General features: G+C 35.9%; 1 protein-coding gene and 1 long non-coding RNA gene across 4 annotated transcripts in view; one reads left to right on the top strand and one right to left on the bottom strand.

Moving 5' to 3' along the window:
* The window catches only part of LOC123259349, a 135752-nt gene that overhangs the window by 35442 nt on the left and 78461 nt on the right, over positions 1 to 21849 (bottom strand). Inside the window, exons 5-8 of one of the 3 annotated variants that reach the window (XM_044719786.1) lie at positions 18892 to 18990; positions 12089 to 17827; positions 9305 to 9403; positions 1654 to 1698 (exon numbers count right to left, since the gene is read on the bottom strand). In XM_044719786.1, coding sequence (XP_044575721.1) covers positions 1654 to 1698; positions 9305 to 9403; positions 12089 to 17827; positions 18892 to 18990 — 5982 coding nt within the window. The remainder of the gene's footprint in view (positions 1 to 1653; positions 1699 to 9304; positions 9404 to 12088; positions 17828 to 18891; positions 18991 to 21849) is intronic. The other 2 variants (XM_044719796.1, XM_044719804.1) reach the window with 2 other exon arrangements.
* Positions 6542 to 7404, top strand: LOC123259473. The gene is made up of 3 exons (XR_006508247.1): positions 6542 to 7047; positions 7137 to 7264; positions 7344 to 7404. It is a non-coding gene; the product is annotated as an uncharacterized LOC123259473 (long non-coding RNA).

The following is a 21849-nucleotide window of genomic DNA, read 5'->3' as shown; positions in this document are numbered from 1 at the left end:
CTGAGTGGGTTTAAATACTGCGACTGATTGAAATTATATTAAATCACGCTCGTTATTTGCACCCATCTATTTCTTCTATTATATTTATTTTATATCCATCCAGCTCTCATTAAAAATAGCAATATTGTTTTTTAATTAACATCACACTCCCGGTAGCGAACTTTTGCCGTCCCTGATGGGTACACTGAGGCATTGTGTTTGCTTACGGGCGTAATAAATCTGATGAAATTAATAAATATCAAGTAAATACGAGGAATATGATTTTGATGATGATGAGGGAACACCAGACTAGATTGGGATGTGTGGTATGATGTAACGCGATCAGTGGGTTAATACAAAAACTTAATTAGCGTTCGCAGTCTGTATCTATGTCTACAGCACAGTGCAGAGTACTTGTAGCTGGCTGAATGGCTGGCGTATTACATTTAATTTCTGGAGCATAAATTCTGTTTCCATCCGCCTGCAGTTATGCCAATTCCATTTGGACTATTCACCCAGTCAGTTAATTCAATAAACAATAAGCTCATTGTGTCTTGAGATACACCCAGTTCAAGAGGAAAATTACAAATTCATGCTCACGCCGTTCCGGCAACTAAACTTTTTAAATAAAATACATTCCAATACAAATACAAAATACAAAATTCATTACTACAGCTGCTTTCTCGTTGGTAAATAACAAAGTAAGCTTTTATTATTAAACATTAGTGCAAGTAAGCGCAGCTAAAAACAAATTTAGTAAATAACAATCCTCCAAGTTTTGTTTGATTAAACACACGGGAATTTGGTAATATCAAAGTACCAACAATCGACAATTTTTTTATTTGGAAAAAAAATTGTACAAATTTTTTTTAACATAAAAAAATTAATTTGATTTAAAATGATAAATTTTTGGGTAAAAAAATTATTTTGAAGAGTTTAGTTGTTTTTAATCAAGCATAAATTTTTTTTTTATTCAAATAAATAAAACAAATAAAAAATTGAAAATATCAATTTTTTACAGCCAAAAATAAGTAAAGCTTGATTAAAAATAAATTATCTTAAATCAAATAAATTTTTCAACAAGTGTATTTTTATTAACTTGGATAAAAAATTTGGACTTGGAAAAAAATTGTACAAATTTTCTTTAACTTATAGAAAAATTAACTTGATTTAAGATGATAAATTTTTGGGCAAAAAAATTATTTTGAAGAGTTTAATTGTTTTTAATCAAGCATAAATTTTTTTTTTATTCAAATAAATAAAAAATTGAAAATATCAATTTTTCACAGCCAAAATAAAGCTTGATTAAAAATAAATTATCTTAAATCAAATAAAATTTTCTATAAGTGTATTTTATTAACTTTGATAAAAAATTTGGACTTGGAAAAAAAATTGTACGAATTTTTTTTAACTTATTTTAGAAAAATTAACTTGATTTAAGACGATAAATTTTTGGGAAAAAAAAATATTTTAAAGAGTTTAATTGTTTTTAATCAAGCATAAAATTTTTTTTCTATTTTAATAAATAAAATAAATAATAAAAATGTCAATTTTTCACGGCCAAAAATAAGTAAAGCTTGATTAAAAATAATCTTAAATCAAAGAAATTTTTCTAAAAGTGTAGTAATGAATAAATTGCGATATATATGGTAATTTGAGTGATCAGGGATTTACCTGGCTTAACCGAGGAGGCCTTAAACTTGGGCTTAAGCATTCTCTCTGTAATTAAAGACGTAGTGAGATAATGGTATTGAATGTCGTGTAGTACAGAGTACACAGATGCGGTTTGTTTGTCACCGTCATCGCCGTCATCAGTTTATTAATTGCTGCGACAACGAGGACTCCGGGAATGATCGCTATAACTGATATGAGCTAGTATTTATTAGTCTGAGCTGAATTTAACAACAGTTATGATTATGACTATGACGAAGGTGGAAGTAACCGTCCCATGATTACCATTCTCTACAAATAACCGATTAACATGATCAATATAGCAGTATCAACTGAACTGAAGTAAAGGGAAGTGAAGTGAGCACACCATCTGTTCCATAAAATACGGCAAAATTATATTATCCCTCGCAATGACAAACTTTTATAGACAAACTGATGTTTGCCTATTGATAAACTTTTAGATTGCTTTCGAACCGTTTACTGTGTACATAAACCTTACAGTTAACTTTCTTCTTCCACCCATCCCCTTCCTATAGGCTATCCTATAGATATACATCTCTATTAAATTTGTACGCTACTGTACGGTGGGATTTTCGCACCTACCAATCGGGTGTTTGCTAATGCAAAAAATAGCCATTAATTCGAGAAACTTTTCTTGTAAGCAATAAATTCACGTCAACTTCTAGGCTAGAGATTTAGAACTCGGAATTTCCATCAAGTGGCTTTTTTGAAAGTTGCTTCATGAGCGAGTCATAGACTGAGAGGGCGAAGGTGAGGGTGGGATGCAGATGGTTAGACCAAAGAGCTAAAGCTAGGCCCGAAGGTACCACCACCAGTCATGAATATATAAACGTGGTTGATGAGCTTTTACAACGACGTCGACAGTGTTCGGTCCGAGGAGATTAGACGGGCTTAGTTTCTTGCCAAGACTCCGAGTACTATCACCACCACAGGCTCGTCTTGTCAGAGGTAAATGCCTTTTTCAGAAAGGATCCCCCGTGGATTCCAGAAAGGACAAACAGGCAACGGATCTGCAAGTTTAATTACAGCTAACAACAAAATTCCTTTACAACAATCCGCCTTTTTTTGCTTTTCTGTTCTCTGTTATGTTGTTTGGTCTCTTTAGTCGCTTACTTCTCGTCTGTTCCTACTCAGATCCTTTCTTTATTTTAATATCCTATTAAAAAGTCAGGCCGGGGTGAATGGAATATTATAGACTCGAGTTAACTTTCTTTTCCATGCAGATGTTATGTAGACAGACCGGGAAATCGCGTTATCGTCAATTCAGCAGCACTTAAACTTGCACGAACCATTAACGTTCTCCTCATTTGTAAATATGCAAGCTCAACCGTACTACTGTACTCCACGGGCGAGCTAATGGAATTGCGTCTCTAATGGTAAAAACCCGTATGTTGGAGAATTTTTTTTACACATAAATGAATCTTTGATTTGTTTCAAATGTTAATTTTTAAAAATTTAAAATTTTCTACAGGTTATGGGCCCAGGGCTAAAAAACTAAATTTTGCTTACTTTAATTAAAAAAATGAACAATTTTTTGTTTAATACTTGATATTGCACGGAAAAAAGTAAACTGTAATAAATAATAGTTGATTTATAATAAGTAATGATCAACTGCTAAAAATTACCATCTCAAACAGTAAAATCGTGATTTTACTATTCACTTTATAATATTTTATCATTTAAATGCTACAATTTATTCTTTAAATGGAATAAAATACTATTTCAAACAGTAATATTCGCTATGTGAATGTCTAAAATGTTAAAGTATAATAATTAAGAATTTTCACTTTGATATTTATCATTTCGTACCTAAGAAATGATCTTATGATATGTAAAAAGTATAAAATAAAATTACTAAATTTCTAATACAAGCAACGTCAATATTTACAAAGTAAAATGGTAAATTTTAAACCCAACGCTAAAAATCAAACTATAATTATCGACCTGCTTGGACTGGTAAAATATATATTTTAAAAGTATAATTTTTACTGTTTCAAATGTTAAATTCTCCTAGAGTGAGACCCCCCTCATCTGAGTTCCCCTTCTCCTCATATGGACTATATATTGAAATGGCAATTTTTACTGTTTAAAACTGTAATTTTTTAAGATGAGAGAGTCGTCATTTACTATAGTGACAGCTACTCATTATTTATTTTCGATATTAAATTATAAATTGTGGCTTTTACACTTTTTACATTAAGTTCTGTAATATTTATATTTTTGCCACCCCGATGTCCGTTGTACTGTTTGAAACTATAAAAATTAACCGGAATCCGAGTGAATTTTACAGTTTACTTTTTTCCGTGTTTCAAAAATTTTAAAGTTTCTGCAGGTTATGGGCCCAGGGCTAAAAAACTAAAATTGCTAAAAAAAATGAATAATTTGTTTATTTTTATAAAACAAATACTTGATATTATTTTTGTCAATATTAAATATCAAAATACGAAATCAATAGCTGAAAACAAATTCATTTTGTCCATTAGAAACCCAAAACAACAACCAGCCTTGACGTTTTGTTATTGAGTAAGTTCGGCCTCCCTCCCCAAGGCCATTCCCAACTCCGGGATGTAAATTTAAATATTATTCTTGGACCTAGTTCGTAATCTACCAGCATATATATCCGTATAACTAACGCTCGATAATATATTACAACGTTTCTATTTTAATAACGTCAAGTAATTGCCTCGGGTGCAGAGACCGTTAAAAGTTATTATTTTTCAATAAAACCCAATTTCAAATCCCGACTGTGGATTCTAGATTCTACACTCTATACTCCGTAATCTGAATGTAGACTATCTGACCTCTGGCTTTTTAATTTATTTAATTAAATCTATTAATACAACTATTTAAATAGCGAGTAAAAGCCGACTTCCGGCCCACTACCGCATTTACAATTATTTATGACATGAGCTTTTAGTACGTCCCGGTATATATTCTCCGTAACGCGATATCTGCTTACGCAACAACGTTACGGCAAAATTAGGAAAGACCCACCGTGGATTGCACAATTATCTAAAACTTCCGCCTCAACTCCATTTATTCGGACTTTATTAACCCACTAGCTCAGTGCTGAGCGGCTTAATAATAAAAATAATCACAATAATATTCCGTAAATAAACAGTGTCGGCTAAAGTTTTAGCGGTTGTTAAAGTACGATCTGTGTCGCTAACTTGCGGTCACTTGAACGGAGTTCCTTTACAGAGACAACCTGTTGGATCTCCGGTTACTTCGTAAGCTCTTTGATTTTTCCATCCCGACTAAGCACTAGTCGAAAGACTGACAACTAACTAACTAACTAACTAGCCAACGTACCACCTGACTACTAATTTTTGTTAAATTCAGATTTGTCGAGGAACAGAGTAACTAGTGAATAACTACCGAACAAAATCAACAACCACTCACTTTTTATTTTATGTAAAAAGCATCCGAAGAACAACAAGAACAGTTTAACTCAAACACACAATTAAATCCACCAGCGTCTTTAAATAAAACTCGGAGAAGAATAAAAAAGTAAAAGTGTCACGTGGTAGATTCACAATCTTACTTTTTTTAACTACACGCTGTTACTGGTAACTGGCAGCCTCGGACTCGGAAAATTAAGTCAGACCGAGATCGAGGTAACCCCGGCTCCACTAACGAGAGGTGGAGTAAGACTGAGGCGTCGCGACGCCCAGCGCTTCTCTTGCAATCGCGCCAGCACTCACCAAGCTTACATATATATAGTTCACGGCAAAACATCCTATCCGTGGTGACGTTAAACACCCGAGCTTAGTTTAAGTCCCCGAATAAGATCAAACGGATTCAACCTTTTCTCTTTCCCTCTAATGGTTTGTTTTTGGTTCCTTTAATTTAGCCCGTAAATAATAAGCTTAGACTTAGTTGGTCTCATTCGGTTGCCTTACACTCGAGAAATTTTGCAAAGTTAAGTTCTTGTTTGTACAATGTTGGAAGCCGTCAGGAAATTTTCTACTGTTAATTTTCATATTAAACAACATCAGGCTGTACAAAAACGAATTTTTGATCTTTAAATAATTATAAAATTATTTAATACAAGAATATTTAATAATTTTTCTAAATTAATCAAATAAAAAATTTTTAAATTGTAAAAAACTATCAATGAAATTTTTATTAATTAATTTATTGTTTGAATAAAAACCAAAATTGGCTTGGTAATTTATTTAATTATAAACCAACGTAAGATAAATTCGCTAGGGAGATAATTTAGCGATCATGCGCCATCTGTTGGAAATTTTTAAAACTAACTTTGAAAAAAAATTATTCATTTTCTATAGCTTATTTTCACAACATCAGGCTGTACAAAAATGAATTATTGATCTTTAAATGATTATAAAATTAGCTTATACAATATATTTGATAATTTTTAGGAATTGTTTACAAATAAAAAATTTTTAAATTGTAAAAAACTATCAATGATATTTTTTTAGAAATAATTTTTAATAATTAATTTATATTTTAAATAAAAACAAAAATTGGCTTGGTAATTTATTTAATTACTAGCTGTTACTCGCCCGCTCCGCTGGGCGCTTTATAGAATTGCATTTTTAGATCTAGACTTGAAATTTAATTAGTTTAACCTTTTAAAAGATTGAAAAATCATTTATTTTTTAGAAATTAACTCTCCTATAGGGAGATAATTTAGCGATCGTGTGCCATCTGTCGGAAATTTTTAAAACTAATTTTGAAAAAAAATTAATTATCCCTATAATTGACTTAATAAGGTCAATTATGATATGAGGTCATTTCAGAACACATAAAAAATAAATAATGATAATTTATCAACAATTAAAAAATATTTTATCAATAAAAATCGAGTAATTTAAAGACTTAGGTGTTGATATTTGCTCTAGAATTATAGTTATCGTTTTATTCATTAACTTATTTGCAGAATAGAAGGTGTAGTTGAAAAAAGTAGCATTAAAAATTCACAGCACACGAAATAAGGGAGGAAGGAGAGAGAGTTGTTTTTTTTTGTTGACACTAAACACGTGTCTTATTGTGACCTCAATTGCGATTCTTCGCGTGCTGTCTAGGTACATTGAGATAACAACATTTACTTCCAGAACGAGAAAGTTCGATGGAACGACGTTAAATCGAATTTCTGGATGGAAGATGGAAGGGCGGAAGCGCCTGAAGGGATGAAATAAGCTGAGAAAGAATACGGAATAATAAAAAATAAAAGTTATAAAATGAGGAATAAAGAATAAAGAACACTGGACGGATGGTAAAATATTTCTTGGAGTGTGTATAGCGGATACCGAGTGCAGTAAGTGTAGCAAACAGTCGCGAGCCGGAGAGTACACACCACCGGATACAGCGGCATAAGAGCAGAGCTCAGTACAGAGTACAGAGTACAGAGTGAGTATATTGTGTATTGAAAGACAGAGACGTCGTTGAAGACGCCGCAGATTCGCCGAATTGAGTTTCTTATTGGATTTCCGTTTCAGAAGTCGAGTGTATTTTCCGGTGACGTTCTCCCCGATGAAATTGCATCGCTCGCAACGCGGACCTTCTCTATATACCAGACTGAGGGTATAATACCACTGCAGCGTAACAGAATTCCCGGTGCTGCACGGTAAGTACCAACAGTCCCATCCTCAGATTGTTTTTATTGATAAATCGCGGGGAATGTTTACAAATCTTTCGCTTTGCAGGAGCCTCACGTTTCAAGAAAGCGGGATAGGAGCTTTAAATAAAAATAGCTGAGGAAGGAGCAGAGGGGTGAGTTAAAAAACTAATTACTGTAATTGTTATTTTTGATTTGATTGTAATGGGTAAATTATTCTATTCGACGAGCAGAGGATCAGGAGCGAGAAGTTAACGAGAAAACCGGAACGCGAAATGGTCACGTTTTAAATTTATTGCTGAGTTACAGAATGTCCTGATTGATGGTCGCCAATAATCATTTCACAATCCAGTCCATTCTCCACTCTGCACTCTACACTCTCGACTCTTGATTCTTTGTCGTTGTATGTGTCGCAGAGGAGGAGAACAATCCTCTGTGTACACATTTAAATGTGAATAATAATGCACTCGTTACTCTGAACAAGCGAGTAAATTTGTCTATTTAATCACATCCAAATGCCGCTTGTTTATTATTATCATACGGTGTTTCAATGTTTAGTTAATTATTATCAAGTTATCATTATGATTTATCCTGGAAAGCTAATTTAACAGATTACTTTTTGTTGGTAAGGGACTAATAAGCCTGTTTTAAGTTTATTAACGAAAAATTAGTGTTCTATTTTTAGTTATTCCCATAAAAAAATATTTATATTCAATACACATTAAAATGTTTTTTAAATTAAACAAATAATCGAGAACTAGCAACCTTGCAGTGTCACTATGTGACTACCGTGACTTATGAACTATGAATAAATAAAATTTTGCTTTACTAAATAATGACTTTTGTTAAATTGCACTGTATTTTTTTAACTATTGATGTTTTTAAAGATATAAGCTCATCCCGATGTTATACTCATCAAGAGCTTTCATTTGAGTACCCACATGAATTTTTGATATATTTTTCATATATACATATATATAATATATACAAATATATTAAATATAAGAAAAATTGATGTGGGTACTCAAAGGAAAGGTCTTGATGAGTGTAATGTCGGGATGAGCTTATATTTTTAAAAATATCATTAGTTGACAAGATAGCAAAGTCGGTTCTTAATTATTGACATTTTTTAAGATATAAGCTCATCCCGATGTTACACTCATCAAGAGCTTTCATTTGAGTACCCACATGCATTTTTGATATATACATATATATATATATATATATATAAATATATATATATATATATATATATATATATATATACATATATATATATATATATATATAAATATATGAAAAATTGATGTGGGTACTTAAATGAAAGGTCTTGATGAATGTAACATCGGGATGAGCTTATATCTTCAAAAATGTCAATAGTTTACGAGATACAAGGTCATTTCTTAATCATCTATTTAGAGACTTCCAACGATACCAAATTTAACCATAGAAACCCATTTTATCATAAAAATACACTGGCTACAAAATTTTGCTTATTCTCTTAATAATATAGATTATAAAATTAAAAAATTAAAAAAAATTTGTATACTTTGTGAGTTAAATGACAAATTTTAATTTTTAATTTTTGAATATCCAATTTAAGGGTTGAAATTTAAATAAAATATTTTTTTTGCATTATTTGATAAAATTTTATGACCATTTAATAAAAAAAAAATCTTTCGATTTTTATAAAGTATTTAAAACCAAAAAATGAAGCTTATAAAAAATTGTTAGAATTTTAATTGCATATTTGTCTATATAAAGAAAATATAAACTTTTTTCATGGGAATAAATATCACAAAATTTTTTAAGTTGAAATTCTCTTGTAAGAAATAAGCGATCTATAAAAATAGATAAGGAAATTTAATTTCCTCCAAAAAAATCTCCAATTGTCCAGAATTTCAATTTAAAATATTTACTAAATTTAAACAGCACAATTAGAGTTAGTACGTTAGTAACACTGATGTTTTCCCCATTAGACAAAATCTGTTCCCACACAGGAAGACAGGACTGGTACTAGCAAAAATAATAAAAATAAATGAAACGCACCTTGCCTCAGAAGAAAACCTTTGGACTCGGTCAGAGCCGTGTCGATCTCGTGTAGCAAATCGCCGCTATTAGTTTTCTTTCCAGCCGCAATGGCATACCCTTCAACCAAAAAAGCATGCCCAAGTGCCAAAGACTAAAAGTAGCATTTTAAATAAAACAAAACCACCTCACTACCACCACCGGGATTACTGTATCACCAACTAAACTACAAATACTTACATGCAACTTAACTCACATAACGGCTATTCAATTCGCAGACGGATAAAAGCGAGTTAAGTAGGCATTAAAATCCACTCAGTAAATATAAAACCGGGTTTTTATTTTATTCTACAAACAATACTCTGTCATAAAAAAATTATGCATATAAATTATTCTATTTATAAACTCGGTGATCTAGTGAGTCATGAATCATGAATAGCTAATTCGACAAACTTTATTTACATTTATTTATTTATTTATTTATTTACTTAGAAAGGTGGTGAGGCAAAGTTTTAATGCATTCAGCATCCGATAACATGACGATAGGTTAAACTAAAGACTACTCTACGTGTCTCGTGCGCGACAGTAAACACACAGGAATGGTTCTAGTCTACATGCAGTGTGCCAAAGTGAAAACTCTTAGTATGGCTGGAAGTTCTCTTGTGTGTAAGTTGTCAAGACTAAAGACGGGGATAGTTTTGAGAAAAGTTCCGAGGTGGTTGTAGATAGATTGTAGGCTCTAGATTGTAGGTTGTAGCTTCTGGGTTCTGGGTTCTAGGTTCTGTTAAGCTTTCGTATTCCCGTGTTAACTGGGATGTTCTGTCGTACATACTCGAGCGGTGTCTATGTCGGTCCAGAGCAGAGTTTAACAGATCAGTGGCCTATTTCTCCTCTACTCATCCGATCCTGCACTCTAATGCTCTCTGCTCTCTGCTCTGCTCTGTGTTATATGTTATGTGTATATATAAATCAGTACCACGCGTTTAAATATAGTCCCGCTGGTTTAGTGTCGAGCAGCGGATATGCTCGCACTACGTTAACGCCAGGACTGATAAATTCTCGGGAACATTTATCACCATCCGATGGAACCGCAGTTACAAATGTTACAATTTTTAATTTTCCTCAAGCTTTTTTGCTTTTTACCAAAAAATAATTTTCTATCTTTAGTTTTAAAAATTTTGTTCAAAAATTAGAGAAATAATTTTTGATATTTAACAGACAGAATTTTAATTTGGAAATTGACTAATTAATGCCGCCTTTATTGATATTGATTATTAATTAACAGTTAATTAGTCGCGCAGTGCTGGATTTTATTAATCCGTCTGTTCTCGGTGATCTATTATTATATTACTCTTTATAAATAGACCGCAATCCGAGTTTACTGTGTCAGTTATTTTGAAACGTTTATAATCCACGATATTTGTTTATGTACATTTAAACGTGTCTCGTATTTATCGCTTGATTTAATTAACTATTCCTACTACAGACTCCTTCATTATTCAATGATTTTATTATAAATTACTAAAATTTCAATGATACTTTACGGTCACTTTTTAATAATAAATTTCATTGCGAATTTTTTATAAAAGTTATAGGAATTTTAATTAATATTCATTCACTTCATCGCTCTGTTATAAATTTGATATCAATCAGACGAAAAATTGAATAGTTTTCATTTTTAATGCTGTTAAATTTTTATCTATTGCATCGAGAATAATTTAATGAACACGATATTTTTTTATTAGTATCAAAAAGTTCTTAATTATTTTTTTATTGATATTTCTTTTATATTATGTAAATTTTTACAAAATAATATAATTTATCTATTTCGTATTTTTGAGCTTTAAAAAGTTTCATGGCCGAAAAAAAAAATTTATTAATATTAAATTTTTAAAAATAAAAATAAAAAGTAATCTCTCGATAAGATGAATGAAAATAACAGAGTAAACAAGTCTATAAATAAATTCATTTCTGTTGCACGATAGAGTTAAAACAAAATGTCATCTCAGTGATCTGTTTTGACTGCACAAAAAAACGCAGTCAGTCAAAATACTTTCTAAGACATTTCAAGCTTTAAAAAAAATCTATCATTGAAATTTTTTATATACCACAGCTTAATATCGAGTAGTTTAATTTAGCTTTTTTAATAATCAATTACTTATTTCCAAAGCAGTCTACCGCCAGAAAATAATTAATTAATTCTTATTAAATCAACAAATTATTCAAATAAACCAATAAAAATAAACACCTCTATAATGGGATCAATTGACATTTATAAAATTGAATTTAACAAATGAATTCACCTATTAAGTATAATTAATTAATGTGGCTGCGATATTTCGGGTTGTAACCAGATTTTAGATGTCGATTTTGTCAATTTTAAAAATAGAATCGTATAAATTATAATGTTAAAATAAAAATATTACCAAAACGTTCCACTTAGAGACAGCGAGTGGATTTGAGTTCAATTCAGACGGAATTTAATCTCGATAAAAATAAACAATCCCGTGGTATTAAATAATAAACGAGACACAAAGGTAGCCGAGGAACTATGAAACTTGGCAATAAAAGCAATAATACACAAAAAATAAAAATATAATAAACTCAGTGTAGTACTCAGTAGCTTCTCGGGTTAGTTGTTAGGATAACTCCGTACAAAATAATATATAAGTTAAGTCGGATAAAAAACGAAAAAAAAAAAACAGTGTTCACTATAAGCTGGAGCACTCTCGAGCTTTCAGTGGGAACCTTACACAAGACGAGCACAAAAAATCAATCCAACGGGACAATTCTCAGAAGACTCACCGTCAGGATGATGATCATGGTTATGATGATGAGGGGGAGGCGTATCAGTGTCTGCAAGGACCAGAAACTCCTGTAGGTGCTTGGGAAGTTTCCGAACGTCTTTGATTTCTTTTCCGTCGATAAGACACTTGGTTTTTTCATCGCGACGACACTCACATATATTTTTCTCCTTGACCTCACTCGTTATTATTTGGCCAGTGGTCTCCTCGGTTCTGCAGCTAGTGGTGATATAACTCGAGCTCAAACCAGAAGTGCTTTCAGTGGTTTCGCCAGGACCGGTGTCCTCTTTAGCAATTTCGGTCTCGCTGTCGTCCAAATTGATCCCGAACTTAGTCATCCTATTTCTGGCTTTCTCTATAAACTCCCTCTGAATGCTGTTCAAGCTATTACTCTTATCAGAAGGCTTTCCGGGGTGAGAGCCGGGGAAATCGACGTGAGAGCTAATTTTTATAACCTTAAGATGTTTTCTCTCCTCGCGCTCAAGCACTTTATCTCTGTACTCGTCGTACATTTTCTCGCGGAGGGTCTCGTCGGTGGTAGGGAAGATTGAAATGGACTTGCCGGTGGGTTTTATCATTTTATTACCGTCAAACATCTCGCTTTTCCCTCGATACGTATCTGGGGCTCTCTTATCCTCGTCCTTCTCCGTCTTATCATTCCTCCTTTTTTGTTCCCCGTCAAAAGACCTCATACACTTAGCGGCGTCCGGAATCTCCTCCCTATTTTCATTTTTCAAAGTCCATAAGGAGAAGCCTTTCCTTTCCTCAGTATTTTCGAAGGTCCTTATCGACTTTTCGACTCGGCAGCCATCTTCAGTGACCTGACAACTCTTTGTCTGCTCGAGATGACCCTCGCTGGTGAGGATCTCCTCGCAATCTTTCTCGTAAATTTTCGACTGGTTCCTCGAAGACTGCCTCCCATTATCCTCACCGTAATAACTTTTATCCTGATCACCTTCCATTTCCGTTTTCGCATTTTCACCTATTTTTACCTCAGAGTGTAGAACCTCCTCAAGACGGTTAATGTACTCCAACTGTCTGTCAAAGAGCTCATAGGGGAGTGAGTGCCGTCTGCGGGCATCAGTGAGCTCCTTAATGTCTTTAGCCGCTCTAAATCGCTTTAGATTCTCCTGAAGAGTCTCCCGGTGATTATTCTCTTTGTCCTCTTCCTCTGGCACTTTCTTCTCGACAATACCCGCGTTAGTGCCGGTGATAGCTTGACGATGGTTAAGTGCCTCCACTTCCGGATGGTGATATTTGCGTGGCGCCAAGTACCTCCGTGGGGGGGTTTTATCAAAGATACTGGTGGTGTCGATGCAAGAACGATCGACCACAAGATTTTGGACTCTATTCGGTCGAGCTGGTGTCTCTGGCTTGTCATTATTAATCAACGCGGGGTTCACCTGTCCCGGATCGATACCACGACACAGCACTGGTGTCCGGTTCCAATGATCCTCAACGCTCCACGACTTGTCGATTATTGCGCTCTTGTAGGTAATTGGACTCTTGTTCAATGTCCCGGTATTAATTATTTCATTACTTGACTCCGGTGAGCGTATTATCAATGCACTGTTAACTCGCGGATTACAATTCCCTTCAATGTTTTTACCGTCTAAGTAATTATTATTATTAATATTATCATCACTAATGCTCTCACTATTAGTATTAGTATTAGTATTTAAATGCTGAGTTTTATTGGTCGTGTCCGTGCGGTTCTCTGGACTAAATGCGCTGGGTAAATTATCTTGACAATGATCTCGCCGAGTATCAGAATGACAATATATTTTTTGGTACTTGGCAAAGTCTGTGGGGTCGTTTCTTGCGAGAGTCAACCATTCTGAAAGCCGTGTACTTTTGGAACGATCCTGTCTGACATTATTATTTTTATGAGGATTCCCAGGGACAGAGACGGGCTCCTGGGTTGCTCTGAGAAGCAAACACTGTCGGTTGTCGATCGGATTTTCTTTTATGATCTTGAGAAGTCGGTTGGATGACGAGCCAGTAACTCGATTAGATTGGTTCGATTTCTCAAGCTTACTTTTAAGCTTATTTTCTGGTAAGCCGAGGTCTTTTCCAGTAGATTCTTTTCTCGAGTTAACTTCTACTCGGTAATACTTTGGTATCGCAAACGATTCACTACCACGACGATTATCTACCGATGAATCGTGATAGCTACGCCGGTTTATAAACTTTTTGTGAAGATCAAGAAGCTTGTCTGCGTCGGGGATGCGTATTTCCAGGCTCTTATTCGAACCCTTTAGACTCTTGTCAGTATTGAAGTTCTGCTGGGACGGCGAGAGGCAAACTAGCAGCTGTGGATTTTCACTCGTCGGAACGCCCATCCAACTTTTCGGACGTCTCTTTATCATTTCCACAACTTTAACTGCTGAATCCACTTCTTCCAATCCACTACTTTTAAGATTTTCAAAACTTTTTCCTTCCTCTTTCTCTACAGAGATATTGAATAGCGGATGAGTTATCTCGTTTATTATTTTTAGGCCGTAGGGCATAGACAGAATTTTTCTGATGCTCAGCTCCGTCAGCGAGCTTGGGCAATCGCGATGTTTACCTTTCGAAATCGAAAAATCACACGTATCCTCCCGCGGCACGTAGAACAAATCTTTCGCGGCACATTCCGAAGTGTTTTCACTCGCACTTGAACCAGAAATAAATTCCGCGTGACAGGTGTCTGGAGGAGCGGATTCAACGTTGCTGGAAGACTCGTACAAAACTTCAGTCGCGGGAGTATCAGCGAAACATATGCCAGCAGCGGCCTCTCTTGACTCATGCAGCGTACTCTGGTTATTCTCGCCGTCCACTTGATATCTCAATGGATCATCAGTCCTCTCTTTCTCTCTACGTTTCTCCCTTTCCCACTCTTCTATTTTATCTCCAACACTCGCGGTATTCACTTGGGATTCCTCGGTTTTGTTGGCCCCTTGCCCCTCACACTGGCTCCCGGCTAAATTTTTGAGTTCACAGTCGCGGTCGTTATGATCTTCATCTCCAATCTGGCTCTTGACCTTGAAACGGGAATCGACGACACGTTTTTCACCTTCGAGTTTCACCGTCTCAAGTTGATTCTTTTCATCCAGCTCCTCAACTTTCCTTTTATTTTCCTTTTTCGGCTCCGCAACCTCGACAACGTTTTTATTCTTTTCACAAGACACTTTGTAACCGAAGGGTCGGGAACTCTCGACCTCTTCCTCTTCCTCTTCCTCTTTCTCTTCCTCTTCACCTGTTCCACTTCCACTTGCTTGATATTGAGCTCTATCGCCGACAAAAGCCCTCACAGCACAATAACATTCAACTGGGGATGACGCCGATAGAACACGTTGTGATTCGCACGCACTTATCCCGTCTGAACGAGTACCAGCAAGATCCGATGAAGAGCCTGAGATTTGAGTCTGCAACGCCGACATCGTGGCACTTAACTCAGACCCGGTGTGATCATAAGCTATTTCAGGGCACGACCGCGACGCCTCGATCTTGTCAGCGTCATTGCCAATTTCGACGGCGTCGCAAGCTTCATTACGCAATCCCGGCGATCTGTTCTCTTTCGATGACACTCCTCCATGTCCTCTTTCTCTCCTTTCTCCGCTGCCCCTATTCCGCTCGATACTCGCTGAAATTGGCAGAGGCCAACCGGAATCCGATGAATTACTGGTTGGAAAGAGGGCCAGGGGCAGCGGAGGACGGGCTGGCTTATCGCAGGTGTCTTCTGCTCCAGAATAAAACTGATCAGTCTGGGCTGATGGCTCAAATGAGCAAACGGGGAGCGGATAGTCCACCTGAGGAGGGTTCAGTAATACCATCGCGGATGCAATGTCTCTGCTAATGAAACTAGAAGACCTTTTAGGTGGCTCAGGCGGCAGCGACGGCACTACCACTTGTCTCGACGTGCTTGTTAGATCCTCGACTTTATTTCCTTTATTATTCTCGACGCAGTCGCGGAGCAAGTCCTCTGGTGAATAAGATCTCTCATTGTTTAAAATTAATTTATTTTTTCGAGCCCCTTCTTTCTTTTCACAAGAACTTATTATCATTTCTGCAGCTGGTTTCTCATTAAATGCGATATTAGCCTGTGTATCAGGTGACACTTTTAAATCTTGGATTCCACCAGACTCGTATTTATCGTCTTTGAAATCCCAGTTGTTATCCTCTCTCTCTGATTCCATTTCCTCTCCTCCATCTTGATCTTCATCGCCGCTTCTATTTTCGCTGTCATCGCGAGTGTATCGTCTTTCACGCCGGAATTTTCCTATTTCTTCATTGATAAAATCCCGAATGTGTTGCTCCTCATCTTCCGACAGCTTATCAGCCTCTTCTTGAATAATATCTAAGAATCGATCAGCGTGACGCGCTTCAGAAAAATACGACTCTAAAATCAACCGTTTTTTCATTTTCTCCCTTCTGCTGTTACTATTAATACTATTTACACTATTAATCTGACTAGAAGTCGTAACCAGTTGACAGGGTTTGTGATTATCAAACAGACTTATCGAATTATCCAACAGGTTGCTGTGATCGGAAGGAATATACGATAATTCTGGTCCTTCACTAAAGACACCGAGTTTATTCTTGAGCTCTTGTGTCGGCACACCCGTTCCCGGTTGATCAATTCCTTTGGTGGATCCCAGCTTAAAATCATTGTTTAACCCGTCCGACTCTTGACACTTTGCTTCCATTGAACATTTCATCCTGTCAGCAGACTCTTTACACTCGATTGTTTCCTTTGAGCTAAATCCGCCGCAACCCTCATCTTTTCTCGTCGGTCTCACTCCTCCTTGACCCAGAATCTTTTCACGATTATCCCGCTCCACCTGATCCATCGATTCACCATTTCCATCACAATCTGGAATAATTATTTCTCTTTCTTCAACTTTAATCTCATCTTTGCAACCATTTTCATTACAAATTTCCGAATCAAACTCCTCGATAATGTCAGAGGACTCTTCAACAATCACCTTGGCTTCGAAATCCGAGTCGGGCTCAACAACAACAACTCTGCCATGCTGCTGCTTCAACAAAAGCCCCTCATCTGCTTCTCCTTCGCCTTCAATCTCTTGAATTTCCAGCTCGTCTTTGCTCTGAGAGGTAGTTCTGAGGAACATCAGGGCTGAAGGCTCCGCAGGTTCACTGATTGTCACCACTGGACCTAAATTTTTTGGAGTCTTCTGACCACCAACATCAGTCTCAACGATAATGTCCCCGACTCCAGCGATATGACCGACACTAGCCGCGAGGGGACCACTGACAGTGCTAATTTCGCAAATTTTAACCTCACTACCAAGCGTTCGTCGTTCAAGCCGGTGCCTGAGGCTGACTGGTACGCGCCTCAGCTGTTGGCGGCCTACTCCCGGGTTGTTCGGTGATTCTATCGACCGGATTACGGTGCTTGATGGCGATCCGACCTCACTCACCTTGACCGCGTGCCCGTTAACCTTCGTCTGATCCCCCTCGCGTTCCATCTGCAAATTGCTTTCGATAAGGAAATCCTCGCCAGGGCAATCCATTGACTTGTTACCCGCGAGTATTGATCCCTCGTCTTCTTTTTCTTCTTCATTTTCGTGCTTATTAGCGTCAGCTTGATGTAAAACGCCCTCTGACCTCGTAGGAGGTTGTTTAGTCCGCTTGTTACGGTTCCGTCGTGTTTTTCGTGCCCGCGAACCGTGAGGCATCCTCCCAGAAGCTTCTGGCAGCTGGCTGTCACCGGGATTACCGTGAAACTGTAAACACTCTGTCGACGTGACGATATTGACGGATTTTTTTACTCGGCCTGATTGCCTCGTTACAGCTACTGTTAAAAGCTCATACATTTTTTTTAATTAATTAAAATTAATATATTCATTTTTTTAATTATTTATTTCCGTCACTAATGTTGACACAAAATAATTATATATTCCACGGGTTTTGTCATTCATTATTTTATTAATCGTATCATGTTTTTCGATAGCATTATTTACACGCGTTCAATGATTTTGGTGTTGTTAAAAATAATTTACTGATTCGCTGTATACATAATTAATGAAAATATTGTTTTTAAAATATTTTTACGGAATATTAAATGAAATATAGAAGGTATATAACCTAATAAATATGATAAACTTTGAAATTTAATTAAAGAAAACTGGTGGTAAATTTATTATGTAGTTTAAATCCGTCCAACTATTTAAGATAAGCTCTGAAAATGACAGCCCGACACGAACAGCTCATGTAGATAATTAAATTATGACGTGATTTTAAAATCAACGTTATTACCAGCTGTATAATGTACGGATAAAAATAATATACACCCAATAATTATCGAGTGGAGCAACAGCAAGAGCTAAATGAATACCGATAAGACAAGCTCAATTATTCTGATCAACGCCCACCACTCTTTGATAGATATAAATATAAATTTAACTCTTGCAGTGGTATGCCTCGTGATCGGCGCATCTCCATCTGAGGCCACGAGATTAACCCTCGTGTTAAAACACAAATAAAAATAAATTAAAAAGACCAACCGAGTAAGTGAGCGAGCTTGCTTGATAATAAATCTCAGTACCAGAACCAACGGAGCGTCCTCTTGCTCTTGCAATTTATTTCTCTCGGGCAGTTCAATCGAGTGCTAATTACCACCAGGCTTGACAGTTAATGAAAAATAATATATTTTATTTGTTGTGGGACATGCAACAAGCGTCTGCTGCTCCTACGCTCTAATCACTCAGCAATATCCTTTTCTATTTAATCTCCTATATTATTTCTATCGCTATAAAATATCTTTAAAGAAAGAGTAAAAATAAAAAAAAGAATACTCACTCTTGGCGTCTTGGCTTTTTTCGCAATTTGTCCTCTTGTAGTCGGTGGTTTTTACCGAGCCGTTTTGATTGCTGAAATCCTTATCGTTTTTCGTGTCATCTGTAACAGTAAAGAATAAATTTGTCACGAGGCGGTTACTCTACTGCTACGGATATAAATAAAGAGGAAAGAGTTTGTCTGGAGCACACACGAGGAGAGAAACAATGGCTTTCACTGGATCGTCGTCGTGTATAAATCATTTATCCTTCGGCAACGCGGCGTGTAGCGAACGAGAGAGTTAAGCGTCGAAACATCGCGAACATTCAACCAAGAAAATAATGGAACGAGAAGAGAAGGAAGATTTAAAAGAAACCTTTTAAAATAATTCTCTCGAAATAATTCAAAAGCGTTCTCTCAGTCACGGATGGATTTCTCTTTGACTCGATCACGGATTTATTGTCACATGCTGCTTTAAATAATATTTAAAAAATCAAAACTGCTTTTGCCCATTATCAAACAAAATTATCCCACCAGAAACAACGATAATAATTAATAATATATGACAAACAAAGTACCAGATAATGTTTACAGTGACCAGCAAATGATAAACCCAACCGAGCTCCTGGTCATCGAGTTACAAGTATCGCGATAATACTGTGAGCCGTGAGTGCCGTGATTTGGACAGTGAGCTGCCCCCATATCTCCTCCCTTCTCCCTTCCAGCTTTCCGAACAACAGCTTGATTACAAGCACAACGACATTGACAGAATAGACAACTGAGTTTCAACAATAAAAGTAACTGGTCAGCCTTTTGGGTGCATGATATAACATATAACAACACCTACATGCCCAACAAGAGTGACGAACACTCCTGTTCCTATCCCGCGTGTCTGGAATTAACATGAGGGCGCAGTTGAGCACACACGCGCACATTTAACGCGCCTTTACAGAGCAAGCTTCCAGTGTTTGGGCTACTACTGCTGAGGCTGCTGCTGCTGCTGCTGCTGGTGATGACGATGATGGTGGAAATGAGGATAGAGGAGCGACTTTGGTGTGTGTTTTATGCTCCTCAATGCCGTGTCCCACTACTCATACCCACACGGTTTATTATGTTCAGCAATGTTCTGTTGTGTGTCCGCAATGTTATATTCTGGTGCGCGATGTTTAGTTATGTACGGTGTCGGGACTTCCGAGACCAACTTCCGTCCGCTCGGAGCAACGCACACAATATTGAGTTCCCACTTGACACTCGTCGGTGAGCACACACTCTTTCGCCTCCCCTTTGGAGCCCCAAGTGTGGGTAGTTTAGCCTCCGGCGTGGCGAAATTTTTCCCGGCTTGCGAAAAATACGCCCATCGACATTATCCTGGCTCGAGCCCTTTCATTACAGCACGCGAACCTCCGACCTGCAACCTTCAACCCGACGGGTAATCGACACTGATAATCGCGTTCGCGATTTTTTTGTCGGCTGTTTTTTTGGTTCAAAAAAATCACCAAGAAAGCTAATTTATACGATAAAGTTATCCATTAGAGAGCGATCCAAGAAACAACTACTTGGAGAAAAAAATGTGGAAATCATTCCTATAATTTTAAGAAAATGTTTTCCTATACCATTTTAGGAGCGATTACTTAAATTATGGGAATTTTACCCATAATTTTTGGGAAATGTTACTATAATTATGGAAATGGTTCTTATAATTATAGGAACGATATCTATAATTATAACTGTAATATCGGCATGATTCCCATAATATATAGGAATAGTTTCTATAATATTATAGGAACCATTCCCACAATATTATAGGAACTATTTCCATAATATTATAGTGACAATGCCTAATAATATTGAGATATTTATTATTACAACTCAAGTTATTTGTGACTTCGATGACCACTTTGAAGCTTTGAAATTATTAGTAATTTCGATAATTTTACTTGTTTCCCAATAACATCATTTGAAATATATAAAATGAGTAATATTGTTCATATAAACAATAAAAGTTACATACCCAAAAGGTGAATTTAATAAATATTCAGCGTATGTATTGTAAATAAATAATTTGTTTTAAAAATAAAATGAAATTGTTAAAATAAACAATAAATTTCCATATCTATTTTGCTCCTCTAATTGTATAGTGAGAAAATATCCCTTTTATTAGAGAAACTTTAGAATTGCCACAATATTTTTCAATATTATCTAACACAATAATAACTGAGTTAGAATAAACAATTTAAGATTAAGTACACACGTGAATAAAAATTATGAAAAAGAAATTTTTTCTCTTTAGTGAAAGATCAATTTTTATTTACAAAAAAAAAAATTATTAGCAAAAAAATATATAATTATTACTTTATATTTTTGAAGCGATTGCTTCATTATTATAAACAAACATTTTTTTATTATTATGTGCGTCATTCCCATAATATTATAGGAACCATTCCTTCAATAGTATAGGAACCATTCCTATAATATTATGGGAACCATTCCTTTAATAATATAGGGACCATTCTTATAATTTTATAGGAACCATTTCAATAATATATTGAAGCTATTCCATTTTTGTATAGGAACGTTTCCAATAAACTATGGGTATGGTTCCCAAAATGAGCATAGGATTGATACCTATAATGATCATTTAATTATAGGAACCATTCCCATAATTTTTGTAAAGTTTCCTATAAATTTCTCTCGGTGTAGATCTGTTCTGGGAACTACAACAACTTTGGGCTAGAATGTTTGACGGATTATGTTGACACAGTTTCTAGATTGAGCGGGCTCATCGCCGAGGGATCCCGAGAAGAGTTTAAACTTTTGATTGAATTACGAGTGGATGGTCTTCATTAGAACCGGAGTAGAGCGGACTCCCGTGTCTTGCCACCCCTTTCTGGTCCTCAAGTTCTTCCTATTTCCTCCTACATTTTATCTGCCAGCGGTAGGAGCAGTGGGTGGGTAGGGTATTCGCCCGTACCTATAGTAGCG

This window comes from Cotesia glomerata, linkage group LG1 (assembly GCF_020080835.1).
Source record: "Cotesia glomerata isolate CgM1 linkage group LG1, MPM_Cglom_v2.3, whole genome shotgun sequence".
Lineage (NCBI taxonomy): Eukaryota > Metazoa > Arthropoda > Insecta > Hymenoptera > Braconidae > Cotesia > Cotesia glomerata.
This window is presented reverse-complemented; position numbering and strand designations above follow the sequence as displayed.